Source organism: Dromaius novaehollandiae, chromosome 4, assembly GCF_036370855.1.
Source record: "Dromaius novaehollandiae isolate bDroNov1 chromosome 4, bDroNov1.hap1, whole genome shotgun sequence".
Lineage (NCBI taxonomy): Eukaryota > Metazoa > Chordata > Aves > Casuariiformes > Dromaiidae > Dromaius > Dromaius novaehollandiae.
Genome location: NC_088101.1, coordinates 69,826,622 through 69,854,589, shown reverse-complemented (window position 1 = coordinate 69,854,589; position 27,968 = coordinate 69,826,622). Strand labels below are relative to the sequence as shown.

The window sequence follows — 27,968 nt, the reverse complement described above, 5'->3', positions numbered from 1 at the left end:
GTGTCATTTTAATGTGGTAGAACTGTGATGTCTTGTCTGCTGACAGCTACTGCCTCCCTAGCAGAGCTGGCAAAAGAGGATATATGTGCTTGCACAGCACTGCAGCCACCCTGGCTGGGAGCCTGGTGCAGTAGCCCGGTCCGTTGTTGAAAATGGCACCCGCAGTGGCTTAGGAATGAAGAGGTGTTTTGGGACGGTGGTAGCAGAGGGAGACAGAGTTGGCTGCTCACAGCCTGGTGTTGTTAGATTCCCCGGCGACGGTCAGGGTGCCAGGGCTTTGCTGCGCTGCTTGGGGTGACTTCTCAGTTGTCCCAGAGGGCAGGGCTAGAACAAGCCATTTGCATCAAGCTATAGGGCAGTGCATTGTGTGCCAAGTGCCCCTTGGGAGGATGCCGTCAGTAATGGTGCTGCTTACCTCCAAGTGGTTGCGAGTGCAAATGGAAGGGGGATAAAGTCTTTGGTGGCCCTTTCTTTTTCCCTTCTGGTATGATAAAGCTTAGTGCAAAATTAAGCATTCAAGAGCCCAGTAAATGTGATTCTTATTCTTTATTGGCTTAGTACAATTGTATCTGTACCAGTTATACCCTCCTTCTCTTTTATCTAAATAAACTCTCACAGCTGAAAAAAAGAGTCCCTAAGGTTTTCTTTTCAGAGTCAGTCCACTTAATGTGATATTATTTGAGAAAAATTATTTCCCATTCCATATATTTTTTTAAAAAAACAAGTAATCAGTTGAGCACCAAGATTCCCCCCAGTTTTAGTTGAACTAGTAATTTTGTGGAGGAATCACAAATTAAAACATAACTTTCTGGGCAGTATGTGAAGGTTTCATACCATGAGTGACCTGGGGGAAACACTTTGGGAACTCTTGCTTTAAAAATTTTCCCAAATCCTATTATTTTAATGTCTGTATTTGTGTATCTTGTGAGACAAAATATATTACCAATAAATATTATATGTTAATATTCTTCAGACTTTGTTAGTTAAAATGTCTTACATAAGTCTTTCCTCAATGACTTAAGCAAAGTATATGAATAAATACTAGAAATGTCATAATTTGAGTTGGTTTCAATTTGTTGGAGTTTAAAGCTCTTCCCCTTTCAGAAAATTTTATGGGATGCTCTTTCCTTGGCAAGCTCTGTCTGTTGAGCTTAATCAGCTCCAGTGCCTGATGCACTAAGCACTTTCCTCCTTTGTCATACAGCTCATATATTAAAGGCATTAAAGATCATTCTTAAGGTTCTAAACTCTTTAACCCAAAGAGTTAAAAAGTGTAGCCTTTCTAATGGCTATCTATAGCATTTATCAGCCTCTATGCAGGCCTCCCTTGCAAATTTTAATTTTTTCGCACTATTAATTTCTTTTCACTTAGCTGTATTTTCAAATTCACCTTCCATGTCGAAATTCTTCCAGTGATCTGTAGGAATAATTCTGGTTTCGTTAGAATAGGGACTTTTTGGCACACGTTCAAGCAGAAATCCTTAGACTGTCAGAACAGCAACCCAGAAGTGATTCCATTAGACCCACTGGTACCTGCTCTCACAATGTTACAGAGTAAGTGACAGGCTCTTATTTTGAAAAAGAGGCCAAAAAAACATTAATGAGCTGGGCTACCTTAACAAAATGTTCTTCCTACATTCTTCTGATTTTCTCTTCTCTTCTGTGGCTTGAACTACCAAGCAAAGCAGTCCTAAAACCTCTTTCCTTACTGTAATGTTATGAATAAAAGAAAAAAATACATTTGCAATAAATGTTTGTGAGGGTGGTACTTTAATCAGAAAAGAATGACCTGCTCTGATGACCACAGCTTTGTATAAATGATTATTTAAGCAATCAGGCATGGAATTAAATTGACTTTTTTCTTCATTTTTGTTTACATGAAAACCATTTAAGTAATCAAAGGAAGGATTTAATTGATTTTGCTTCTTTTAAAGAAGGTTAGCAGTCACCACAATGGTATTTTTGCAGGGAGGAAGGTTTGCTGGAGGGGAGGTTGACTGGTGGGTTTCCACTGTCAGCTAACTATATTGTATAATTTGTAAGTTGTATAAATAATTTTAGTCTTTGGAAGGGGTAGGAAAGGCCCTCAAACACATGATACATGAAATGAAAAAGCATCCAGGAGTCAGCAGTTTTAGCAGTTCACCTTCATTACGCAGTGTACTGAAAAGTCTGTGAATTCTTAGTTACTATGACCTTCAAGAAAAAGCTCATTCTACTGAATAGAGCTTTGTGATGTTTGAATACCAAAAGTGGAAACTGTACAGTTGTTTCATACTAACATTATTTATATTTCTCTTGGCAGTTTCTTAAATTATCCTATCCGTCTTGTCTCATCTTCCTACTTTTTACTATTTTTCTTCACGTTTTTATCTTCTTCTATCTCATTCTATGTCATATACTTTTTTTTTTTTGCATATTTCTGTCAGTTAAAGATTGTGTGTTATGTCCAGCACTCAACTACATCTTTGTGAGCCCTGTGATATTAAGCAGGATTAAAAACTCCTGAGACTGGTTCTCACAGCCATATTCAAATTATATTAAGGGAGAAGGGAAAAAAAAAAAAAAAAAGAAGGAAAGGAGGGGAAAGGAGGGCCTTCAGAGACAAGGTCTGAGATAACTGAACTTGGCAAATACAGTTTAACCAGGATAAGGTGAAGAGTGACCTGATCACACTGCATACATTGGGGAACTGCTTTTTGTAAATTCACAATTTTATGCGAGATTGTGAGCTCTCTGTATGTATCTTTTCCAAGCTCATCTTCGCATCGGTACAGTTTTACCATTTCTGTTGTCTTTTAAAATTCATCCCTAGCTAAAACTCCAGAGTAAAGCCTTAGCAATAAGTGGTTATTGAGCAGAGCGTCTCTTGCATTGAGATGCAAAAGTGCATAGCAATATGCTTTTGAGAGTGACTCTTTGCAGAGAAAAGTCGCTCAGGGAGGATTTAGGCCCGTTTATTGAGGACGGTTCAAAGAATCACATAACAGGAGAACGAAAACAGGGGAAGAGGCAGTTTTCTCTGTCTATTTTTAGCAGCTCAAGTTGTGATTCAGCGATCTACACTACCCTGATAGAAATGAGGGCAAACCCTGCCCATTCACAGCTTGGAAGGAATGGGTATGAACTCTGAGTGGGAGGGGACATACAGTAAGTTAAGAGACATTATATTGATGAAGGCCATTATTTTCTAATGTCTACATTTATTTCTGCTTTCTACTTGAAATCAAAACAATGGCGTTTTTAGGGATCTTATGCAGAGTCTGTTAGCTTGTATGTATCATACCTCCGAAAGAGTTAAGCTGTCAAACAGAAGTCTTGCACATCCGGTGAAGTTCTGGAAAGGTTTGTCAGGTTAATTTCTGTACATTTCTATATGTCTGTAGAATTTCTATACACACATAGGTACCGTAATTTGTCTTATTTCACTATATATTGTTAAGATATTTAGTAGGTTGAAGAATCCTCTATTGCCACATTTTTGTTTGCCTAAAAATTATGTTAGCCTTCCCATGCTTTGGGGCTAAATAGATGCATCTCTTCGGTCTCTCACTATAAAATGTTTTTCATTCTTTTAATTATAATTGTGGCTCTTTTTGAAACTTGTCTAATTCATCATAGTCTTTTTTCAGTTTCTGACACCAGAACTGTGGACAATACTGCCAATGTATGCAGGTGTCAAGTGAGAAAAAAGAAGTCTACTTACGGTTAAAAAATTAGTATCACAGTATTCAATTGCTGATGAATAACAATCCATACTTCAGTCAGTAGGAAGCCAGAGAATGTGCCAGTATCTCAGTTTGAACTTTCAGAAATTGCTTGGATGAAATAAAAAGTATTTCCAGACATATAATTATATATCTTGTGGGGAGGTGACTATTTGCTAAATGTACCTTTGACAAATTTACATGATCCAGCTCATTTTCATCTCTTAATCTAATATTTCAAACCTTAGCAACTTCGTATAGCTACCATATTTTTTAAATTAACATTTTTTCATACCTCGTCTCTTCTTCCCTCCTCCAGAATACTGGTTCAAAGTGCTAGGTCTAAAGTAGTCTAGAACAAGCACTATGGTTTTAAGACTAATTTCTAGTAAGGCATTGGACTTGATGTTCAAATTTTTTACAACTGGATTGGGGAGGCATTCTGTTTTTTCAGTGAAATTTACAACTTTTCCTTCTGTTTTCCTTAAAAGTTACAGCATTTTTATGTCCAGAAGCTTATATCAAATAAGATTACATCATTTTTAGAGGCTTTAAAAAGGTATTAGTTACGTGCTTTTCCTTTCCCTAGACGTTTGTTTCAAAGAATTCACAGGAGCAGGGCTTTACTTACGGAGGAGGACCCAAAAGAGGCCCAAATAAAATGAAAATCTCTGGTTCATAAAGCTGACGTGAACCTGAAATTTTAGTATCAATAAACACAGTGACTGAACTGTTTCTTGTTCTGCCACACCTAACTCGAAGGACCGTCTTCGTTTCAGTCCGTTCTTGTGTTGCTTGGTTGTACTTTGCCTACTCGTTTTCTATTCCTCGACCAGCCCCGCAGAGCGTGTGCAGCCCTCGCTGGGCACAGGCCTTGCAAGCGTCTGTACTAAGTACGAAGTTAGGTAGAGCAGGGCCGTTCCCAGCCCCAAGAGCAGGCGCTGCGGTTGGCTGCAGCCCTGCAGCCGAGCTCCTGGCTTCCCCAAAACAGGGTGGTCTCCTTCCGCTTGCCTCTTGGGCAGCCTCCTCGTTCATCTGTGAAATCAGTGTGGAATCAATCTGTGAATCCAGCCCTGTCTACATACTTGCTATTTCAGCTGTCAGTCACTACCTTTAGCAAAAGCAGTATTTATGCTCATCGCAATATGAAACGAAACATCTTGCTTGTTTATCAGAAATGCAGAAATTTGATAAAATCTTACTCTCTCTCAATTTATGCATGCAATAATTAAATGTGAAGAAGGAAGAAAAAAGTGCATCCCCTGCTAGGTAATGTATTGAATAAATGTGGAACACACAAATTAAAATTCGGCAAAGGAATCTGCTGAGGTACACAATTTCTTTATCCTACTATGTTTAATGTGCCAACCCAGATTTCACTGAATTGCTGTTACTTTTGCCACTCCAACCATGATTATTTCTTATGCAAAACTTAAAATATATTTCATTTGACTATTTCAAAAATAGCTGCTTTTGCTAATTTGACAGCTACTCCTGTCTGCTTAGCAAACAACAAGAGAAAAGAAGTGATTTGTTATGGTCTTATTCAAATATCTTCCTAATCTGTAAATTACCTGGAAATCATGTGGTTTTATGTCTTTTTTCTTTTTTTTTTTAACTTTCTTACTTCAGTTGGCAAATGTAGTGATTTCCATATGTAGAATACTTAATCTGTTCTTTATTAGCATGTGTTTTATGCTGTCATTGTTCAAATCTTTGGCCTTCTTCATACCCTTGTGTCCTATCTTAAAAACTAATTTAAATTTAGAGGACACGGGACAATTTCAACAGTCAGGAGGATGCAGAGACGCAGAACACGACGACTGGACAGGAAGCATGTATAGGATAAGGATAAGGAGGGAGTCTTTTTGTGTGAAACTTTATATGGAGAACATTGGCCAGCATACGGAGCACCAGCGATTTAGATTCAGTCCTTGAATTTAATCTCGAAATTCTGGGGCATCCCGCAGTGGAGCCGGGGCCATGGCAGGGAGTTCTGCCTTGAAGGCAGGAGTCGAAAGGAGCAGCTTTATGGCCATTAGGCAACTTGCTTTTTGCCAAAAACTGAGGAGTAACACCAGTGATAGTTTCCAGAAACATTGTGGGTAAGTAGAGCCAGAATGAACACCATTCCACCCGGGGGGTTGTGCATGTTTCTAACAGGCCGTTGAAGTGCAGAAGGTACCTTTAAGGACCCCTTTGTACTCCATCGAGGGAAAGAGAAGAACTCGAGTGTGGAGTAAGTGAATATTTTATACAGCGTGAAAGGAAGCTGGAGAAGGCCCATCTAGCTTTTCCAGAAAAACCCTCATAGATCTCTGACAGCTGTGGCACACTCCAGAGATGATGTTACTCTTAAATTTTATTTTTACATATGGTTCTTCACTGCTGATAAGATTTCCTCAGCAATAATGTAAGTGAAGTTACTGAAAAAAAACTGTAGATATTGATGTCTCACTATTTTGTGTTTCATCATCAGTCAATGAAACGCTGTCTTCATTACGTAAATGTTGCTAAATGCATGGTCGCGCAAGTGGCAAAGGTTTCTGAAAAGCGTTCTCAGTTAAAACGTTTCATTTACATTTTTGTGATAAATTGATGGTGTAAGTTTGTGCAGCATAAACAGGTAATGAGGACTCCTGCCTGCCCATCTTTCTCGCAAAACAATGAGATTCCTGAGCTTGTGTTTCTCTTCAGTGAAAAAAGTTTAGCAGGCTCGAGCCAACAGTATAGCAGGATTGCATCTATTTTTTTGCGAAGTTAATACGCTTACCCTGAACAGTTCCAGTAGCTTTTGTAGCGTAACAGCTCTTATCATGGATAGGCTAATTAGAGAGGCTTTAACTTGACTTTAGGTAACTTAGGCTAATTGCAGTGAAGCCATTTCCTGACAGTTGCCATAGTACTGAGCATCGAATTCTTTAAGAAGTGGTGCATTTTGCCTACAACCTGAATCTGGAAAAATGAAGGAATGTAAAGCCTTTCATCATTAGTGTTGCTGTAGAGGTCAGAGCATGAGATCTTTTCTGTGATGAAAAATTAAACAAATGCAGATTTGGGAGTTGCTTTTGAGTAAATGCAATGAATTGTTTAATAGTTTTAGGATGACAATCCTTGCTGTTTTTTTGACGGAATGTAGGCTAAAGAGACTGCTATCATTTGCAGTCAATCCCTAGAGGAAATATTTGATACAATTAGCGTGGATGTTAACAGTTTGGCAAGCTATAGGGCAACATTAACAGTGATTTTTTTAATATGCAAATATTTAGCAAGCTGTCAAACAGATTTATTAATACATGGAATTAGAGCTGGGAATTCTAAGGCACAATACAGTAGTTCAAGATACATCTTTTGTTGTGTTAGACATGGATGATAGAACAGATTTCTACAGAGTTCTGCTGCTGCTAAAGTTAGAAGCGAAATTTAGTAGATATAAATGCTTTGGAGGTGCAGTTGTTGAGGAAGGGAAAAAAGGTACTTTGTTTAATAGCCTTGAGGATCCCTGTAGCAAAGGAAGACCATTACTGCTTCCTTACTTTAAAAACAAACAAACAAACAAACAAACAAAAAAAAAAACACCTGGCAGATGTTATAAATGATGAGAAATGTGTTGGCTGTGTACTGCAGTTCTTCAGATTCAGGAGCTGCACTGAATCCCATCACTGAAACCTATTTTCTGTTTTCTGACAGCTGGTTTTGCCATTTACTTTAAAAGCAGATGGGGAAAATGCAAAGAAGAGCTGTCAATTTTATTACCATGTATAATCAGCATCTGTGCAATACATCAGACTCATTGCACAGCTTACACTTTCTTCTCTGTAGTAAAAATTCTCCTGGGGGTTCTTGACAAGCTTCTTACAGACTTTTTGTAAGTGAGAAGATGTTGAAATTAAGAGTTTAGATCAATTAAATGCTGAAGCCACTAACTTGACCAAATTTGCTTAATCAAGATGTTATGTCCTGATTTTTTGGAAATAAAAGGCGTGGTTAATTTACTGCTTGATATTCAAAGTCACACTTTCTTAAGGAATATGGTTTGTTTATCTTTACGAAACACTGTTTTTGATCTACTGCTGACCCCTCAGCAATCCTGTGTAATGCATTTGGGGGTGTCTATGCAGTATAAATTTTGTACCTTTCTCTATCAAGCAGGCTTAGTGTATTGTACACCATCTGCATAATTTAAAATAAAAATGCTTCTGTAGAGGGCTGGATCTTCTTCATTCCCAGCTTACCCTCTTTCCTGGTGCAGAAGTCTTTCACAGAAATGACTTTTTATAATGGGAAAACATGCTAGTTTAAAAGTGTCAGTATAAATAAGCATGTTGTCTGTAAGTGCGGAAGCAGTAATCAGCAATGGTGTGCTGCAGGCTTATAGTAGAGCGTGGTATCATCCTGGGAAGTGTCAAGTGATTTACATGTCACTGGGCTCTCTGGGGGAGGGTGGGAAGTCTCCAGCTGCTCGCTGGGGACCCAGTTTGTTTGATTCAGTTAGAAATCACAACTGGAGAAGCACCTCTTTTTCTCAGAGTAGAAGATGGTTGTATGTTATGGGATCTGCAGTCATGAGTGGGGAAAAGCTGTAGAAGAAGAAATATATAAAGTACATTTCCTAGATAGGAGAAATTAAGGAACAGTCTTCAAAAAGGTTTCAGAGGTTCCAACCAGTTTGGCAGTGTTAGAAGATGGTACTACGCTTATGTACTGATGCGGGACTTCTTTGAAGTGAAACGCGCAAAGGAACAGGAGACTTAATACTAAGAGCATTAATTAGTGTTTGTGTGGTAGTGGGCAGAGTACTTCTTATACGATCAGGCAGTGCAAGCTTTGATGAAGCATGTACTTAACTGTCTTCCTCCATTATCTTCTCTTATTAAATATGCTACTAAAATTGACTGTGGCTTTTGAAAAAGAAACCACCAAGGCACTGTTTATGATACATAGATGATCATTTATAAAAAGAGAATGACTTCTTGGATGACTTTGAAAGGAGATGTAATGCACAAAATTTAATATAAGTTCCATGGAAAACTACTGATATTAGCGTTTTGTTCTTCTGTAATACAGTGGCACTTTAGGCCATGTCATTTGTGAGCACTTAATAGCTGTTTTTTCAGCAATAGAAAACTACAACCTTCTCTATTCCAAAATTTAAAATGTCTCATTTAATACAAGGAGAGTTTTAATTACTATGAATTTTATCAGAAGAATGCAAATTTCCTTTAGATATTACTCTGTCTTTGCTTTGTGACCCTGGAATATATCTAATTAGATTTTTCATGGAATGGTGGATGCAAATTTGCACTCTGTGAAATTTAGCTGATTCTAGAAAGATAAAGCAGAAGATTAGAGAATAACAAAGCCTGCAAACATCAATTTGATTTACTTTCTTTACTGCCAGAATAGGGTATAGAAGATTTTTCTTCTATATTTATATAATCTCCTTTCTCCTTTCTTATACTAATCTAATTTTCTAAAATGTGATGTGTTTTAGTGCGTACACTTTGGCGTGAGTTAATACAAGACATACTTAGATGATCCTACTATGACAAATCCTTTATCCAAAAGAGCTTGTAAATTTATCCCAGTACTACACACTCTGTCTATAAGACTGTAAATTTTTCACTAAAAGGAAATGTTAGGTAAAGTTGACATGGAGTTCGTTTTTACATATCCACCAGTGAACTTGCAGCTCATTCTTTAGAACTTCTAGAAAATTACCTTTCAGAAATATACTGTAGGTCTTTTTCCTTTTCTGTTTTTTCAGGTTTTGAACTTGCATAATTTGTAGACAAACTGAACAGGAGTAAATAAAATCCGCTATTCCAACTTCTCGTAACAAATCTCCTATATATATAACCCATTAGTTGCTTTAGCTTATAGAATCAATATATTTGTTAATTGAAAGAGTAAACTGGAAAATATTTTTATTTTAAGTGTCTTACTGTAACACTAGGCCTTGTTCTTCTCAAGTAACATGCCATATCATGTCTGGTTAACTGAGATCGGTAGATGCTTAAGGATAGGTGAAGCAAACTGGAGGCCTCCAGCACGAGCTCACCGATCTCAACATCATGAGCTGAAAAACAGCATCTATAAATGAGGATTGAGACAGACTCATGTGGGACCCTTGCCACTGCAATATCTGTCTTTCCCATATTCTCATACCCATTTTTCCCCGATGTCTATCTTTCCAGCAGTTCAGGACCTCCTCTGTAGTACTGCCTAATCCTTTCCTCTCCCCTCTACTCCCCTCCTGGCCGTCCTTTGCACATGCCTTTCTTGTTTCCATGTTCAAGGGATTTTTTGGCTGGTTTTCAAAGCTACACACCTGATAAATGTCCAGTCCAGCTATTCCTGGTGGTCAGGCAGTCGGTTGCTGCCAGATAGCATGTGTAATAGGAATGGATGGGTAGCTGCTGTTCCCTTCGTGGCTGGGCTAATTTCATTTCTCAGCTCCCCCCATTGCTATTTGGATAGAAGCTTATTATTTGTGGCTTTTACCTCTCTTTGACCTAGCTAGTTGATTAGAGAACTAACAACATGCATTGTCTTCGTTTTCTGAGGAAGCTAACCTACAAATGGAGTACAAAAGCAGAAAATATTTGCTTTTGGTCTAAATTGTTGAGCTTTAACTCATTAAGTTTATACCTATTCAGATGTTTGCCTCCTACACCTACCCAAGTGTACTCAAGAAGAGTAGCCTTGTCCCTTCATAGCCTAGTCACTGCTCCTGGTCTCAGGCAAAATGTGTTTCGTAGGTCCGAGAGGCTCAGCCGGGGGAGGAAAGCACACGGAAGAATCTTCAGTTTATGGAAAACAGCCTTGTGCCATGGGAGTCCTCGCAGTGTTTAAAATATACCTGAAAACTGTAGCAAGGTGGCAATATTTTCCTAGTTAAGGACATACTTAAATATGAACCCTGCCTAAAACAGCTGTGATGAAGTGAGACTCTCTGTGTGTCAAAAAGTTTTTTTGAGGCTTTCTTTTTTTTTCTTGGCTTCTTTTTAAGCCAGTCAAGAACAAATTTTATAAAAGCGAAGCATGGAGAGTCTGAAGAGATTTTGAGTATTAAATGTATAAATATCCTAATTTGAACAAAATTTCACAAAGGCAGCAAAAAGTCTTCCTTCAGCCAAGCTACAGCTATAACTAATATACTGCAATCTCTAAAGAAACTTTACTAAAATGAATAATTATTGTTAGAATAGTTTCTTGGAAAGGCTTATTCAAAATTAATGTATGAGCTTATTAGTTATAACATAAATTCATACACGCACACAACATTTGTCTGTATTAGAGCAAAAGTGAAACAGAAGAGAGTTAACAGAATAAAGGTGAAAAGAAAAAAACTAGAATGATACTGCTGCATCTGGACTTAAAAGGGCTTTCTGGCTAAAATTCTGAGTGGGTGTCTGAGTAATTTCTAATAGTGCAGTAAATTCTATAGAATTTTGATTCATTACATGAGATAGATTTTTGGCATTGTTCTTGTATGTATAGATCACAGTAAGGGTTGATATCTGTGCATGTAAGATGGAAATACAGTTTACTAGCTAGGCATAGTACATATATTTGAATAATACCATCTTTTCCTGTTATAGTATTTATATTAAATAGTTTAAATCTTTTATGTTTACATAATAGAATATTCTATGCAGTCATAATTGTTGATATACTGTGTCCTGCGGAGAAGTAGCTTCTACTTTAAATGTATTCACTATTGAATCTGTTTTGACCTGTTGGCAAGTGGGCCATAGTTCTGTATCACCGTAGGTTTCCCACATGCAAAGCTCTGAAACTTTTAAAAATTTGTGGAAAATTGTTTCCAGGGTAAGTTTAGACTTTGCAATGTGGCAAGTTTCAGTCACAGATACTATACATATAAAGCTATGGTGGCCAGTAACATAAACTAAATTTGTAGATAAATATTTGTTTAAAGAAGTTGGAAGTATGGCTGTGCAATTCTAGTATTATAGCTTAAAAAATGTGTTACCTACTGTATCTAAAGAAAGCATTTATATATGCTTAAAAACATAGCATTTGCCTTACTGGAGGTAGCAACATATGTTATTTTTCTGTAGGAACATTCCTCTCTGCTTTCTTATGGTTTACATATTTGAATGATTAACTGACAAAAGACTTTAAAAATTTCTAAATAAAACTTGCTATAAAAATTGCTGTATGTGAATCATAAATTGGGAGTCAATTAACACTAATTCAAATTTGAATTTTTTAATGATACTTCTAACTTAAATTGTACAAAAATCATATGTACTCTGAAAATAAGTTTTCTTTATATGTAAAATGAGATCGAACTTTAATTTATAACATTACAGTCTATAGGCTAAAAGAACATGTTTTCATAGTCAGTCTGTTTTTTTTAATGAAAACTGGAATGAAATAGCCTTGTTTCTCAAGGTGAAAATTATACTAAAATAGAAAGCACAAATAGACTATTTTGTTAAAGTTCATCTCTTCTAGTTCACTATGACTTAGGTTGCTCTTTGGCTTAGTTTTTATGTTTTTATGCTACTGCTACTCTTTTTGCAGACGGTTAGAACAAAATTCAATCAAGGTCATACCTCCTGGAGCTTTCTCACCATATAAAAAGCTTCGAAGAATGTAAGTACACAAAATTTTGCACTTAAATTAAAAAATATATATATTAACCCGGTCGAGGTCATGCAAAGGAACTTCTATCAGTGTGTGAGTACTTAAGAAAGTTTGATTGCTAGAAGATTAACTAATATGGCAACCTGATTATTAAGACACTAAAGTAGCTTTGTCACATTAATCATAATTTTTTTTACCAAGTATTGAAATTATTTAATATGTTTATGCATAAAACAATATGTGACTCTAATGAACTTCAAAAGAGCTATTAATGGGGACATGCCACTGTCATTTTGCAATATCTTTGAGTCTTTATATTTCTGTGGCCATAGCAAACACTTCTTTATAAAGTGTACTTCAGCAATTAGGAGAAGTAAATCTTTCAGTCATTTTTTCAAGAATATTCAGTCCATATTTAACCATGCATTTTGTTTCAGTGTTTCTCTGTCCCTTCCATGTCTAGTTCTAACTACATATTATTTTAATGGTTGTTATTTTGAAACAGCTTGAATTAATTGAATCAAATTTCATTTTTTTCAGTGACCTGAGCAATAACCAGATCTCTGAAGCAGCTCCAGATGCTTTCCAGGGTTTACGTTCGCTCAACTCACTGTAGGTATCAGTCTCATATGTGAAAACAGAAGCAAATTTCTCATATATTTTTATTATATTCAAACAATGTTGAATTTTGGGGTGTCTGCAGAATTTTCATTTAAATTCAATCAATTTTGAAAGCTATAAAGATAATTTCAGGATGTCAGAGTGATAAATTGTATCACAATTGTACGCTACGAATGTGTGTTCTCTTGCAAGTATGCTCATAGCAAATAGTTGAACAAAATCAAACACTTCCATTCCCCAATGAGTTGTTCTTATAAACAGTAACCCACCTATTAATATCCCTTGGTAAGGCTGTAAACAGTGAGGTGCTGATTCTGCCCTGAGCTCTTTGGGCTACACACCTTCAGGGAAAGTTTGTGATCGTGCTATCTCATAGGAGCACAAGGATCTTGCAAATACCAAGTTGTTGTTAAAATCTTTCAGGAATGGGGATTTTTCTTTCTTTTTTTACATTCAAAATCACACAGTGTATGCCTCTCATAAAGCAGCTTTGTTTGCTTTATTATTTTCTGTTACAGTGTCCTCTATGGCAATAAAATTACAGAACTTCCAAAGGGCCTCTTTGAAGGACTCTTTTCTCTGCAGTTGCTGTGAGTATTTTTTCATATTTATTCTATTTTAGGATAACTGGGAAAGGGAAACTTGATGAAAGATATATAGCTGCAGAAGAACTGGCAGGAAATCCTGTATGCAAGATCAGAATATAATTAAAAATATATATATTATATATGTTAAAGCCAAAGGAGTCAAGACTGTTGTAGCAATTTGTGCACAAATTTGATCATATCTCAATTAATGTCTCAGCCTAAAATGAGTAAAAAGAAACTATTATCTTGTGAACGATTTATAATGATAAAATATGTAAGATTCAACACTGTCCTTCCCTGTAAACACCAAATAGCATGTATAAAGTGCTGTGGGAACCATGGCAGAAATATCTGGATGTGTTACACAGAGGAAATATGTAGTGGAAATACTATGTAATTGTATTTGTAAGTTGTACCTGTATAAGAACAGAGTTGCAGCACAGTTTCATTGATGACTTTTAATATTTTCTGACACTGTTCTGCATATAATTCTTTGACTCTGTGAAGTCCGGCTGCTGTTTCTTTTGACAGTTCTGAAATTCCTACGTGTAATCTTATAAACCATTTCTATTTAGATTTCATATTTGGAGTAAAGAGGAATGTCATGATGATATGTTTATCAAATATTGTCAAGATTTAGCAGAAAAGGCTGTGCAGTACTTGTACTGTGTAAAAGAGATTTGTGAAATAGGCCATAAAACACTGGTGGTGTTTTTGGAAGAAATTGTCCTAGAATCACTGACTTGTTATTTAAAGACTGGTGAATTCTGTAAATAACTTCTTCCCACTTGCTTAGAAGCATTTAATGTCCAGATTTTATAGTGAAGTGCTTGTCAAAATGTCTTTTATTAACAACTCGTTGAAGAAGCTGGCAAAATAGTAAGTTAATACAAGGAAAATGTAAGTTCTAGCACCACCTAGAGGATTACATTTCATTTCTTTTTGTCAGGGACTAGCACAGTAATGGGGGTGATATGCTTTCCTAGATTCCTTTAGAGAGAATTTAGTTACAATAGCATATTTCTTTTTTTTTAATTTAAGATACATCTTTCAACTTCTGTTTATTCTCTGTAAAAAAAATCCATAGTTTGATGTATTTTGCAAGGACAATATTTTTCAATATCAGAAAAAAATCTACTTTTACTTGCATGGTGAAACTATGTTTATCAAAAATCCACCATTGCATCTGACTGGAAATGGGAAAAAATAAAAATATTTGGTCAGAAGACTCCAACCAGTTGAATGACAAAATTATTTTCTCTTTGATTTTAAAAGCATAAAGGAGTTGGTTTGTTTGTTTTAATTTTAGAAGTTTGGGAGGTACAGGAAAGAAAAGGTTCCCTTTGAAGATGTAGAGGAAAAGGGATCCAAGACAGATTTGGATATATTCCATGCCACCAGTTTTTACTACAACTCTGTTAATGCAGCAGCGTGCTGATCAGTAACATAAAATTAAAAGTGCCACTGCACATCTCTTCCAGCTAATGAACACGGTGTTTGGTTCCTTTTTTGTTTGTTTGTTTATCTGGCAAAGGGAACTAGTTTTTTCTACAGATACTTGATTTTTTTAAGCTTGTTTCTTTGCACAGACAAATACCACACACATATGTTCTACCAACAGACACAAGGAACGTGATTTTAGCTGAATAAACCTGTGCATCTCACCTTCAAGGTGTAAATATTTCAGAATTATTTCAGAGCACCTAAATAAGGTATTTCAATTCACTAAAAAGCCTTATGCCACTGTAAATTAAGATTTGTTACTACATCTCTTGTTCTGCTTACAAATGAGTGCAAAGAATTATCTGTGAAAAATACTGAATGCAGCTGCAGTGACACTGAACGAATTCTTTGAATTTTGTAATTGTCTTCCATTAAACAGATTACTAAATGCCAACAAGATCAATTGCCTGCGAGTTGATGCTTTTCAAGATCTGCACAACTTGAATCTTCTTTCTTTGTATGATAACAAGCTTCAGACCATTGCAAAAGGCACCTTCTCACCCCTACGTGCCATTCAGACGTTGTATGTATGCCCTTGTTTATGGTTTTATTTAGTATAACTTCATGTGCTGTAATTTACTGAAAGTATCAGGAGCCGCGGAGACCAAAGGCAAATAATGTGTGAAATTATCATTTTTTTCTTCATTGAAAGGCATTTGGCTCAGAACCCATTTATCTGTGACTGCCATCTGAAGTGGCTGGCGGATTATCTTCATACAAACCCCATTGAGACCAGTGGTGCCCGTTGCACTAGCCCCCGCCGTCTGGCAAACAAAAGGATCGGCCAGATCAAAAGCAAGAAATTCCGCTGCTCAGGTAATTTTCTTAGTTCAGCTGGTATTTTTCTTTTATTGGCAAAACCAGTGGTTATAGAAGTTCTAATGAAGGCAGCTGGCTCTCTGCGGAGTTATTAAACGTTGCACAATCTTTTTTAGTCCTTCTGTTGGAGGGGGGGAATCATGGCAGTCGTAGACTATTGGATCACGGAACATTACTATAGTTAACACATTTGGCACTATTTCTGAGTAGCATTAAATCTAACAAAAGAAATGTAATGTATAATACTGCAGAATGAAATGCTAACGTTATTTGCTACAAGTATCACCAACATAAATCATTTTGTAAAATTTCCACAAGGCTCTGCAGTACGTGAAAGATCTAAAAATCTCCAGCTAAATATGGAAACACGACATACTCATTTTATACAGGGAGCTTACCTCATACTGAAATTTACTGTTTGCTTTTTCTAATCTTATTCCATTTCCTACTTACATTTCTCTAAATCCTAACTTTTGTCATATGGTATCCAGCTGTTCTAGGTGCATTTCGCATTCAACAATTTATTCAGTCTCAAGTGGTGAGAACTGTTTGTTATCCATGTTCCGGATACATTTATGACTATTCACACTTTGTTGTTTATCAGCTCTTGTTGTGAATACACATTTTTTCACTTAATTATCTGTAGTTAATTGTAGTCCATACTTAATCTAATAAAACTCATTCTTTGCTTGCTGACATTCAGGTGCATCTTCTATTTTTTTTCTCTTTATTTAGCTAAAGAACAGTATTTCATTCCAGGTAGGTTTGGCTCTGCAGTAAGACTGACTAACTGCAGATACTCTCTCCCTTTCCCCCAAAAAGCAAAGTTTGTTATAGCTTTTAGGAAACTGATGCATGTATATTAACAACAGTGAATACCTGTAGCTAGACATAGATTTCCTTTGTAGATCACTAGTAGTTCTGTTTTCTGAATATAAGAGCTTAGCATGCAGCTCCATTTACTTTTTTGTCTCGAAAATTTGCACACAACCTACCAAAATGATACTTTTATTTAAATTATTTAGAAGATTGCACCTGCTAGTTCCTATTTCAATTGACACTTCTGCTTACCTTGTACCTTGCCTTTTGTGCCACTACTGTTTTTAAAATGTAGCTCCTGGGCTGCTTTTAAACACAGGAAGCCATACCATTGTCAAAGAGCTAGTACAACTTAAGAAAGGAAAAAACCTTTACAAATGAATATTTTCTTGCCTTGCTTTTGTGTTCTACACTAGCAATTTACTCCTGAATGTCTGCAACTGCTGCTTGCTCACCCTCCTTGTGTCTGTGAAATCACAATGGGATGCTTGGAAAAGAAAGCTAATATTCTTCATTAAAGGCATTCTGTGGTCAGATTCATACAGTGAATCAGAAATGTTTTCCATTAAAGAAAAGATGATTGAAGAGTTGGAGTGAAACAGCAATTTGCACACCACTTTAAGCTATGATAAGTCTGATATTTTCCAAAAGAATTACTGATGTTGGCCCTAGCTCTTTGAATTATGTCTCTTTACATATTTTAATTTGCTTGTCAGCTCTGTGCACTGATTTCTTAATAGAAAAATATATGAAGCACTTACATTATGTTCCAAACAGATTATAAATAATTGATTGGCAAAATAAACAAGGGCATAATGAATCTATTGATGATTTACAGTATGTGATCTGCAAGCAAGTTTTTCTATCATAGTTTAATATCTAGAAAAATAACTACAATAATTGATTATGACACCAGTGCACTTGTTCTTTCAAGTACTACAGGTATATTGTCATTCTGCAGTGTTTGAAGTACTGATTTATTGATTGGTCTTAGTCTTTGTCTTTTAAGCTGGTGTGTTTAACAGCTCTTCTCCTAATGCTATGTGATGTGTCACTTAAATTTGCAGCAATCATGTGAAGTTTTCCATGCCCTCATACTAATATGTTGGTTTGAATATGAAGAGAAGACAAAATGAAATACAAAATGAGGCAATAATTTGCCAGCATTGGCAGCCGCAGAACTGTGGTTTTTTTAAAGCAGCATAAAACAGAGGGGGATTCAATTTCTCAAACCTGTAGTGCCACTCAACTTCTTAATGAGTAGAACAGCTGTATTCTTGCCACAGAGTGACTTCTACTCAACCTTGCCAGCACAACTTTTGTCTCTGAGCTAGGAGTGTTTTCTTGCCAGCAAATGTCTTCACAGCCTGTTTATAATATGGCCACACATGCAGTTTAGGTTTGTTTACTTACCCTTTAAAAGGATGGTATTCCTGCAAAAAGAAGAGAAAGAACTAGATATCTCAAAAAGTGTTGCAGACTGTACATCTTGAAATACAGCTCATGTGCTTTCTTTTTCTATCAGGTAGCAGGGAGATACTGCACTAAATTTAGTTGTTAAAGATCTTGCCCCTGAATATTTTAGTTGTTTGGTCTGAACTAATAACAGTGATTTGTTCTGGACACAGGAGGAAAGTAATGTATTTGTGGCCTTGCTCATGGGTATTAAAAGTGCTAAAAATACTTCTTTACACTTAAGTAAATACTGTAAAAATGTTAGCATTTCTTTAAAAAGTCAAATATCAATTCGTTTTACATTTGTTTGAAATCTGTCACTGAGAGATCTTGATCACAGACACTAGGAAATCTTAATAGAATTTCCATATAGTCATTTGGAAGACTAAAGGTTATGCAAGTACTAAATCATGAATTTGAAAAAAAATACTGTTTTTCTGCAAGCTCATAAAAATATTCCAAGCGGTTATATCCTGTGCGTTACTTAGACTTTTGCAGAAACTAGATAATATACAAGGACTGGGATTTTTTTTCCTCTCTTAAGGTATCTATTTCTTTGGTTTATTCATTATTTTAAGTGGCATAGCATGTTTATACATTCAAAGGAGCATAATAGTTCTTTAAAGAATATATTTAAAATAATAAATAATAATGCATGGTAAGTGGTATCATCCTATATGAAATTTGTAATTAACCCCAATCATTTCTTCAGCTTTTTTATGCCACTTAAAATTAATTATTCTTTCTCTCTGCTAAAGATGGTGCCCCTCAGCAGCATCCTCTAATCACAGTAAAGTTAAATAGAGAACAGAAGAGCTTAGTTCATGTTTTTGTCTTAATTGGGATTACTCTGTCTTTCTTTCCTTCTTGGCTATCTTTACTTTTGCAGGAGTTCACCATTTTGGCTGTAAGTAAAGTTCAGTGTCTGAGCTAAATCACAATGTACTTCCCAGCCCTGATGCACCTTCTACTAGTCTCAGTCTTTTCACCTTTGTCTGAGGAGAAACCGCAGGTCCTTTTGGCTTCCCTTTGTTTTCTTTGTCATCCACCCTCAGTTCCTTACTGGATGTTTTCACCTGATATGTTTAGGATGTTTTCCTTGACTGACTCTGGGAAATGGTGGAGGAAACTTTCAATGTGGTTCTTTTTTTTTTTATTGTACGTTTTAGTTGATCTGTGACAGTAATACTGTTACTGTGGCACTGGACATTCAGTAATAAGAATGCCATGTCATGTAAGCAAGTATTAAACTTCAAATGCTTCTGTAACTTTTTCCTACTCCTTCCTCTTTTCCCTTGCTCTTATCCTTGGCCTAATGGATGCAGTTATGATAATTTAGCGAGATTTTCTGTTGTGCTTGATCTAACCATGTGGTTGTGAGGTATGAGTAAAACATGGTTCTGTCAAGCACCATGGAACGTCACGCAGCTTTCTACAGCATGGCAAGCTGCTGAGGCTTAAGTCAGGATCACACATTTTTTAAATTAAAGCTGAAAATAGGGCTTTCAATCTTACGTGTTTGAGATGATGTGGAGGGTTGGGACTATAAAAAAAATCACAGAGGTTAATGAAGTCCAGTCAACAATACAAATTTGTAACAAGAGAAAGAGAAAAGGTGGCATTCAGGATCTATTTATTCATGACACAGAGATAAAATAAATTCTAAAAGAATCAGTGGCATTTGTGTGATTAGCTATAAACGAGGCTAGATTGGCTGACAACAAAATCAGCAGAAAGTACAGCTGTGAAAAGCTCAAGTTAATGTTATCCTGTTACGTGAAGTTGGTCACAGTTTCTTTTTCCAGCGTATCTTAAGCCCCTATATTTAACCCTCTCTTGAAGCCCTTGTGTCTGTTCAGTATCACAGAGTTTATCATACATTTCCCAAGTTGCCCAGCTGTTATCTGAATTACAGACATCTTTTCTACCTTCTCACAAGGAAAAAATCTTATACTTTATTGACTCAGTATCTGTATTTTGACTTGACTCTTCCACAGGCACTGAAGACTACCGATCCAAATTAAGCGGAGACTGCTTTGCAGATTTGGCTTGCCCTGAAAAATGTCGCTGTGAAGGGACCACGGTGGACTGCTCTAATCAGAAACTCAACAAAATTCCTGATCACATTCCCCAGTACACAGCAGAGTTGTAAGTTGAAGCGATAAGAAAGCATTATTTGCTTGTAGAAAAGCTAACTAAAATTTTCTAACAAAAAGACAGTTTTTATTTTTTGAGCAACAAAAAATAAATATAGCCTCATCATTCTGTGTTGTTCAAAGAACTAGATATTAATAAAAATTATTTACACATCATTTCAGAACTATGTAGCCTTAAAAAATTATGCTAAATAAATGAGGTAACTATTCTATGTTTCAAGTTCTCCAGTAAATAACTAGGCACTGGGAATTTTTTGAAAGATAGTGTGGTTTATTTTGCTTTTTTATTTTAACTAAAAGTGCAAGTAAGACACCCCGTCAGTAATCTGGGCTCTGTCTTAAAACGTGCTACCTAGGTATTAAACAAAACAGAATTGATTCTTGTTATGCAAAGCTCACATTATACATGTCAAGCAGGAGACCAGATGAAGATAAAGCAGACGAATAAGTTGGGTTAAGAAGATGAGATAATGATACAGAGTGATAAATGAACAGAGATAAGCAGAAAAGAAGTCACAGATTGTTACTTGCTTAATAAGTGCCCTATGGGAACGATTTGTAGGCATTACAACTGAAGTAGTCTTCAAGGAGGGATTGAAAGGAAGATAAAATTAGGACAGCTTTACAAGTTTTTCCCATGTGCAAGAAAAGATGTGGAAGGAAGTGCAGAGATGCTTGAAGGTTCAGCAGAAAGGCAGGAGATGAAAGTGGTCGTCATTGGTAGAGCAAAGGCAAGAGGAAATAGCTGTTTTCCTTAGTAGATTTACCATAAAGAGCAAGGCAGAATGTTGAGGAGCGAAAGTGAGGGACTGTGATTTGATGCAGTAAAGCAGGGACAGCCAGTAAGAAATACAGAGACAGAAGCACTGTGGTCAAAGTTGTGACCCACAGAGGTGAGATGAACAATGGTATGGCAAATGCTCTTAAAAGATAACCAGTCTGCAGCTGGCATCACAGCAACAATACAGCCATGAACGTATGAAATAATGAGACCATGATTAAGGATCTCGAATATCTGGACAGAAAAGGAATTTGTCATGGAAATATTGTGTAAACAGAGATGGGGATTTCTGTCTGTCCTTGAGCTGTGAGAAAGAGTTGAACTCAATGATGTTCTAGTTACAAACCTGAGTGGCAATTCTGCTCTAAACAAATAAAAGATTTCTCTCTACAAAGGCTTTTTGGCTATGAACTAGTTGGGGAATTCCTGATCGCTGGAGGATGTTGCACAGGAAGAACAACATGCTATTAAATATATGGCCTAGCAATTTGGCCTCGTTTAGTTTAGTTAGCTAATGTTTTTCTTTCAGGAAAGTACTTTTATTTAGGTCTGATAACTAGAGGATTATGTCCCAGTAGTCAGTTCACCTTTGCAGTTTCTTAAACACTTTAAATTTTGAAAAACACGAAGCCTGAGGGATTCAGTGCACTCAACGTCCATAATGCTTCCTCGTCTTTCCTCCTATTATTCCTCGTCCTTCATGCATTGCCCTTCTAGCTCCTCTCGAGACTGCACATTCTAGTTCTAGGTCTACTCTGTGATTTCCAGTTCACAACATTTTTTTGGTGTATACCAGAAGATCAAGCAGTTAGCCTTTTTATTTTTCTTTTACCCATGAAATTTGAGTTAGAGATACTTGTTAGAGTAAATGGCATTGATGCTTCTCTAACAGTGAAAAGGAAGGCACTCTCAGAGAAATGGCTAGATTATTTTCTGCAGGGTATAATTTGGAGCTGAAACTCAGATTGGAACCAAAGATCAGAAGTGAAGAAATGTCTCATTTTCTTTAGATTTCTCAGTGGAATTTTTGTCAAATAGTTCATCTGGAGATTTCTGACACTTTAAGTCCAAGGATATGGGAGAAGAAGGGAGGGCAGGGAAAGTACCTGAATTCTTTTCATCCCTTAGCCCAGAAAGTTTCAGAAGTAACAAGAATCCTGTAATCTTTGAGAGAGTTTATACCGTGGATCCACTGGGACTTGGCTTCCTCTCAGTAGAGGGATGTAAGGGGAAAAATAAATATTTTCTTAGTCTGATAGAAGAAAATAATGCATCTTCATTGGCAATATCTTAGTATATGGTAAACAACATGCAATTTAGTAGAATAAAGATAGGGAACTACTTTTATCTCATCACTCTGAGGCTGATACATCTAGTGAAAAATATTGCACTAATCTTCAGTTCAAGAAAGTATGTAATGCTACTTTTAAATCTGCTTTTAAAATGTCTTCTTAAAAGAATTTATCACTGTACTCATATGACCTGGAAACTTTGCTATTTTAACTTACTAACAAGCAGCAGGTAACAACAAGAACATTTTTTGGCAAGGAGTTCGAAGAAGGGATTTTTCTAACCAGAATTTCTCCCACTTGCTTATTTGGCCATATGACCTGGTGTTGTTCTAATCATTTCTCTCTTGGCACTTGCTCCCAAAGTCTTCCAGAAAAACAGTCAAATCTGCCAAATCTTCCATTGAATTATTTGAAATAAAGTACAAGTCTGTAAAAGCTTCACAGAAATAAAATATTTTGCAGATAGCATACCAGAATACGATGAAATCACTGAAACATTTGAAAAATCATTCAAACCAGGGTCTCCAGGAGAAATTCTAAATAGAAACAATTTCATTTCTATATATATTCAGGTTTTTGTAATGCTTGTTCAATATTAAAATAACAGATCCTAATAAGTTGGTCAACAAAAGGATGAAGTACCACAGGATATAGCCTTCCAGGAACACTCAGCTATTGTACCAAAATGTGCAAATAAGTTAGCTGTTGTGTTAACAAAACAAGAAGAAGCATCAAACAGGGAAACTGAAAAGCAGCGCGTTTGGACATCATCATCAAATGCAGCTTTGTTTATTTTTCTGCTTTGATAATGGCATGGCAATATTCTATTTTGAATAAACCAGACATAGGTATTTTTAAAATTCTTTTCATGATCCAGTGATTCATTGACAGGTAGAAATTGTCATTATTACCTTTACAAGTGATATTAAGATCCAGAAGAAAAATACTACTGCATGTGGTAATTTTCTAATTATCTGTAATAATTTTGATTCTTGTGTATGTGGTATCACTTACCATGATAATAGAGCGAAAACTTCTTGCATAAATATTTAACAAGTCTAGATCTAAAATAACTATTTAGCTCCAACCATAGGAATGCTATGTGATCCTTGAGGTCATTTTTCTGTGACCCCAGGCCAGTAGTTTGTAATCCTTGCCTCCCTTTGCTGATCTCCTCCCACTGATGATACATGCATTGTGGCATCACCATACACACACAGTTAGAGAGAAGATGTGATTTGTGTTACAGTTTTAACGATGACAATACAGTTATTCAAGCCTTGCTTCTTTTTTAATCCAGGTAGTGTGCAGTAATTTATCAAGTACCAAAAACCTTCAAATCACATGGGCAATTCTTAAAATTGTTTTGTAATGTCGATATAATAAAAATTTAAATTCTACGTACTACATTAGATAGGACAAATTAAGAGCACAAATATAAGATGAGGAATAACTGGGCAGTAGTTCAACAGAAAAGCCTATGGTATTATTGCACATGTTGAAGGTAAAGCAACGCCAAAAGCTACAAACTTCAGTTTGGGATGTATGTACAGGAGAGTAGGATGTGAAATATGTAAAGCTGTCATTTTACTGTACACAACAATAGGAAAGTATTGGCTGGAGTACTGCGTTATGGACTTCATCTTTCAAGATGGCTATGGACCAACTGGAGAAAATCTTAAGGAGAACAGGAATTATCTAGAAAATCAGACTTAGGAGGAGAAATTGACGGGATTGAATATATTTGTGTGGAGGAGGAAACTTGAGGGGGAGACTAATTTATTTTTAATATGTACAAGTTTGTTGCAAAAAGTTTTTCAGTGGGGATAGAAATGTTTGCAGTAGCATACAGTCAGGAAGAATTATTAGAATCAGTTTTCACAAACAAGTCATTCTATCTGACGATATAGTACTTGAAAAGTTTTCAAAAATGCCAGCATTTGGAGAATGTGTGGCATTTCCATTGTTCGTGTACAGGAAAAAGGCTATTTACAAGGATGATGCAACTTTGTTAATCGACACCATCCAAAATGTGTTTGATATGATCCCACTAAAAATCACACTATATCAACCAGCAGATTTTCAGAGGTTGTAACATTTTTTGAAATTCATTTCCTGTGTAGTTCAGGAACTTTGTATTTCTTACAAAGGTTCCATGTATATTCAAAAGCTCTTCCTGACTTCCCTCAGTTTGGTTCCCTGCTGAAACTATTCCTGTACTTTCAGATTTACAGCCTTAATTTCCCTTCTGGCTATTACTGAGTGCAAGCAGGAAGGAAGGATGAACAAGCAGCTTTCTTTTATTTTTTAGTTTTTTTTAATCTTCTCTTGCTACAAGGTAAATCTGAAAAGCGTTCTGGCTTTGGAATTATGGTGACTTCCATTTCATGGTGATCCTGTCAGTCATCTCTTTGGCTTCCTTCCTATAGAAGATGGCTAAATAAAAGCTAGACAGACTCCCTCCTTTAATAAAATGAGGCCATTAAAACATATAAAGAGTCTAAGACTTATGCTTTCTGTCTACTTAGCAGCTGGTAAAGGTATACTGTGCTATAACAGCCTTGGTGCCAGGGCAGGAAAGATCAGTATCCATAAGATTTTTAAGGCAAGTATCTATTGCTCATTGTATATCTTCTTGTAGGGTTACAAAGTAGTATTTGATGCTTGCTTGCACACTGTGCGTGTGCTAGGTTTAGTGGTCTGAACAGTGATCACAGGAGTGTTTGAAGTTGTTGGGAAGACCTATGCAACGTGGTTCAGTCCCTACTCAAAAGAAGCATTGAGCGTAAAGTAATTATTTCATTCTTGTAAACAGTGTTTTGTGAGCACCTCCAGATGTCTGGCAGACCCCGCCTGATACGAAGAACAGTAAACCAATCTTCAGTGCTTTATATGTACTTCTTAAAGATCTTTATTTATAAGTTGCCATGGATTCATTCCATAGCTACATTTTTGATTTTCTTACTTTAAAATAAAAATTAAAAACCTCTCTTTATATTTTACTGCATTTTTAGTTGTATTTTTCATTCTGTAGGTGTTTTTTTTAATTTCTGTTTTTCATTCTGTAGGTCTTATGTATGTCTGATTTTAATTAATGAGAGTGTTCATGCACAGGACTTATCAGAATTAGAAATGTCAGTATATACTGAATTGTTGTTCAACTACTGAGTAGTTTAAATTGTGGAGCATCCTGTACCAATGACTGATTTTTTTTTCTGATTTTGCTGACATTTCTTCTTTCTTCTAGGCGACTCAATAACAATGAATTTTCAGTCCTGGAAGCTACTGGAATCTTTAAGAAGCTGCCTCAGCTGCGTAAAATGTAAGTTCAGCTTTGCTGCCCCGGTCTATTTGCATAGCATGGGAGTTCCTTGCTGTGTGTCTCCACCTTTGTTAGTCCATGTCTATAAGAGATTCAGTGTGTTCTCATCAGCAGTCAGGAATGGGTTTAAATTAATCACTGAGCTGGCAGTGGAGCTGGCAGCTCTTTGCTGCAGGACTAGGCGTTGCCAGGAAGAGCTTCCCGAGCTGCCCAGCTCCAGCACCCTCAGCTCAGGTGCTTCATTAAACTGTCCTTAGATGAGGGGAAAATCTAAATTAAATGATTGAAAGGAAAAAATGGTTTGATAGCCCATCCACATAAATCCATGTACACAATTTATGTTCTAAGAGGATTTTATAATCTTACATTATTAAAAATAAACCTACAAAGAGCTTTTTTGATCGTATGTGGAAGACAGACATTCCAGACAAGAAAGACAGATCACTTAGTTGTATTTAGTGACTTTCTACTCAAGGTCTTCGGGATTAAACACAAACATAAATAGTGACACATAGTAAGTGAAATAAAAATAGATCAGATTAATGAAAATGATAAATTGCTTTTTGAATGTAGTTGCCAAGTTACTAACACTTGTAAAAAATCAGTCTACATTACTAGTGACCAAAAGCAGTTGCTATCCCAAAGGGAGCAACGCTATTATGGAAACTACTTCGCAGCCTTATCCAGATCCTTGTTGGCAGGTGTCACGATCACAATCAGTTAAATCCTTATTACAATTTTTTAAGTCAATAGGCCAAAGATGAAGAACACTTTGCATTTATCCTATCCACTTGAGGACACCCTGCCACTTTGGGTCTGGGTTGAGATATTTAGGACAGGAATGTAGGACTGTATGGCACCGCAGTGTACTGTGCTGTACAGTAGATACCTAGTTTTCTTCGTTCCTCAAGGGTCTCAGATTAACACTTTTCACAACCACAGAATACCTCTGAAAAGAATAAAACACCTGGAGTAACACACACACACACACACATGCATGTGCACACACACACACACCCCTGTGTCAGTTCTTCACATTTAAGAAAAACAGGCAAAAAGGAATATGCTGTCAGTTAATCCCATATTTGCAGACTATAAAGCTAGGGCAGCAAAGAAGTCGTGTCATCTGAAGTTAGTTTATCTGCGGCATTTTAGTTGAGAGGAAAGTGTTCAAGACAAAACAAAAAGGGAGAATATTGGTCTCCCTTTCTTTTCCCTAATCTGTAATAGTAAAGTGTAGCTGTCTGCTGGAACCCCCGAGAGTGAAGAAATTTGGACAATTGAGGAGAAGCAAAATTGAGAAAATGTTAATGGAAAGTTAACATTTTTAATAATTCTGCCCCATTAGTTCTTAATACAGTTCTCAGTTGTTAAAACATACTTCAATTTAAAGAATAGTGACTGGAAGATGCTGAGGTGGTGATGCTACAGAGGCACAAATGCAAGGGAATTCAGTATTTCTGTAGAGCTCATATTTCTTCTGGAGGTTCAAATAGGTGCAAAAGTCTTTCTGCACCGATGACATTGAAAAACTGGTGCCTAAGTGTTTAATTGATTTGATCATTCATCAGTAATAAAGCAAAATTATTCACTGCATCATTGATTAGCTGTTCAACATTAATCCATAAAACATCCCTGTGAAGTGGATGAAGTAATATCCATTTTACACGAGGAACACATAAGATGTTAGGAAACTAAGGACTTACCACACAAAAGGCAGTTGAGATTAGAAATAATGAGTTTCTTGCTCTAAATTAAATGAAAGTGATGATTGCATCCTTCATCACAGGCAAGGTATATATTAAATTACAGCTAGGCTAGAGATGGGTAGTCAGCACTCAGATGAAGCCACAACTCCATGGTTTTCTGCATCTCAGATAACGGTACCAATTAATTCTGACAGGCATATTGTATGAATTTTTATTCTAACAAATAAACAATATCTTTTTAATTTGAACAATTGAAATGCTGTTCTAGAAGCTGCATCAGGTAGTGTTTTCTTCCAAAATCATTAATTCCATCAAATAAAAAGTTTTTAGCTTCACTTCATTTAACATTTTTTCAGAACATTTAAGAGCTTTGTAAAAATCACTAGTGTATTATAACTGTTTAGTGTTTAGATAAATACTTACTGTTTTAAATAACATTTAACTGTAATAAAGGTGAATAGAATCATTTGAAACAAGCAAAACAAAAGGAGACAAAAATATCATGAAAAATCTTTAAAGATAATGTGTGTTGTTGAGTATATATGCTTATTGTATAGTATGGATACTAGTCAGTTGAGATG

General features: G+C 36.2%; 1 protein-coding gene across 7 annotated transcripts in view; it reads left to right on the top strand.

The window, feature by feature from the left end:
• Positions 1–27,968, top strand: part of SLIT2 (slit guidance ligand 2) — a 261,240-nt gene that overhangs the window by 178,516 nt on the left and 54,756 nt on the right. For 6 of the 7 annotated variants that reach the window (XM_064511374.1, XM_026121952.2, XM_064511376.1 and 3 more), the window contains exons 10-17: positions 12,261–12,332; positions 12,864–12,935; positions 13,463–13,534; positions 15,414–15,557; positions 15,687–15,850; positions 16,589–16,612; positions 20,125–20,275; positions 25,604–25,678. In XM_064511374.1, the coding sequence (XP_064367444.1) occupies positions 12,261–12,332; positions 12,864–12,935; positions 13,463–13,534; positions 15,414–15,557; positions 15,687–15,850; positions 16,589–16,612; positions 20,125–20,275; positions 25,604–25,678 (774 nt within the window). The remainder of the gene's footprint in view (positions 1–12,260; positions 12,333–12,863; positions 12,936–13,462; positions 13,535–15,413; positions 15,558–15,686; positions 15,851–16,588; positions 16,613–20,124; positions 20,276–25,603; positions 25,679–27,968) is intronic. The other variant, XM_026121953.2, reaches the window with a different exon arrangement.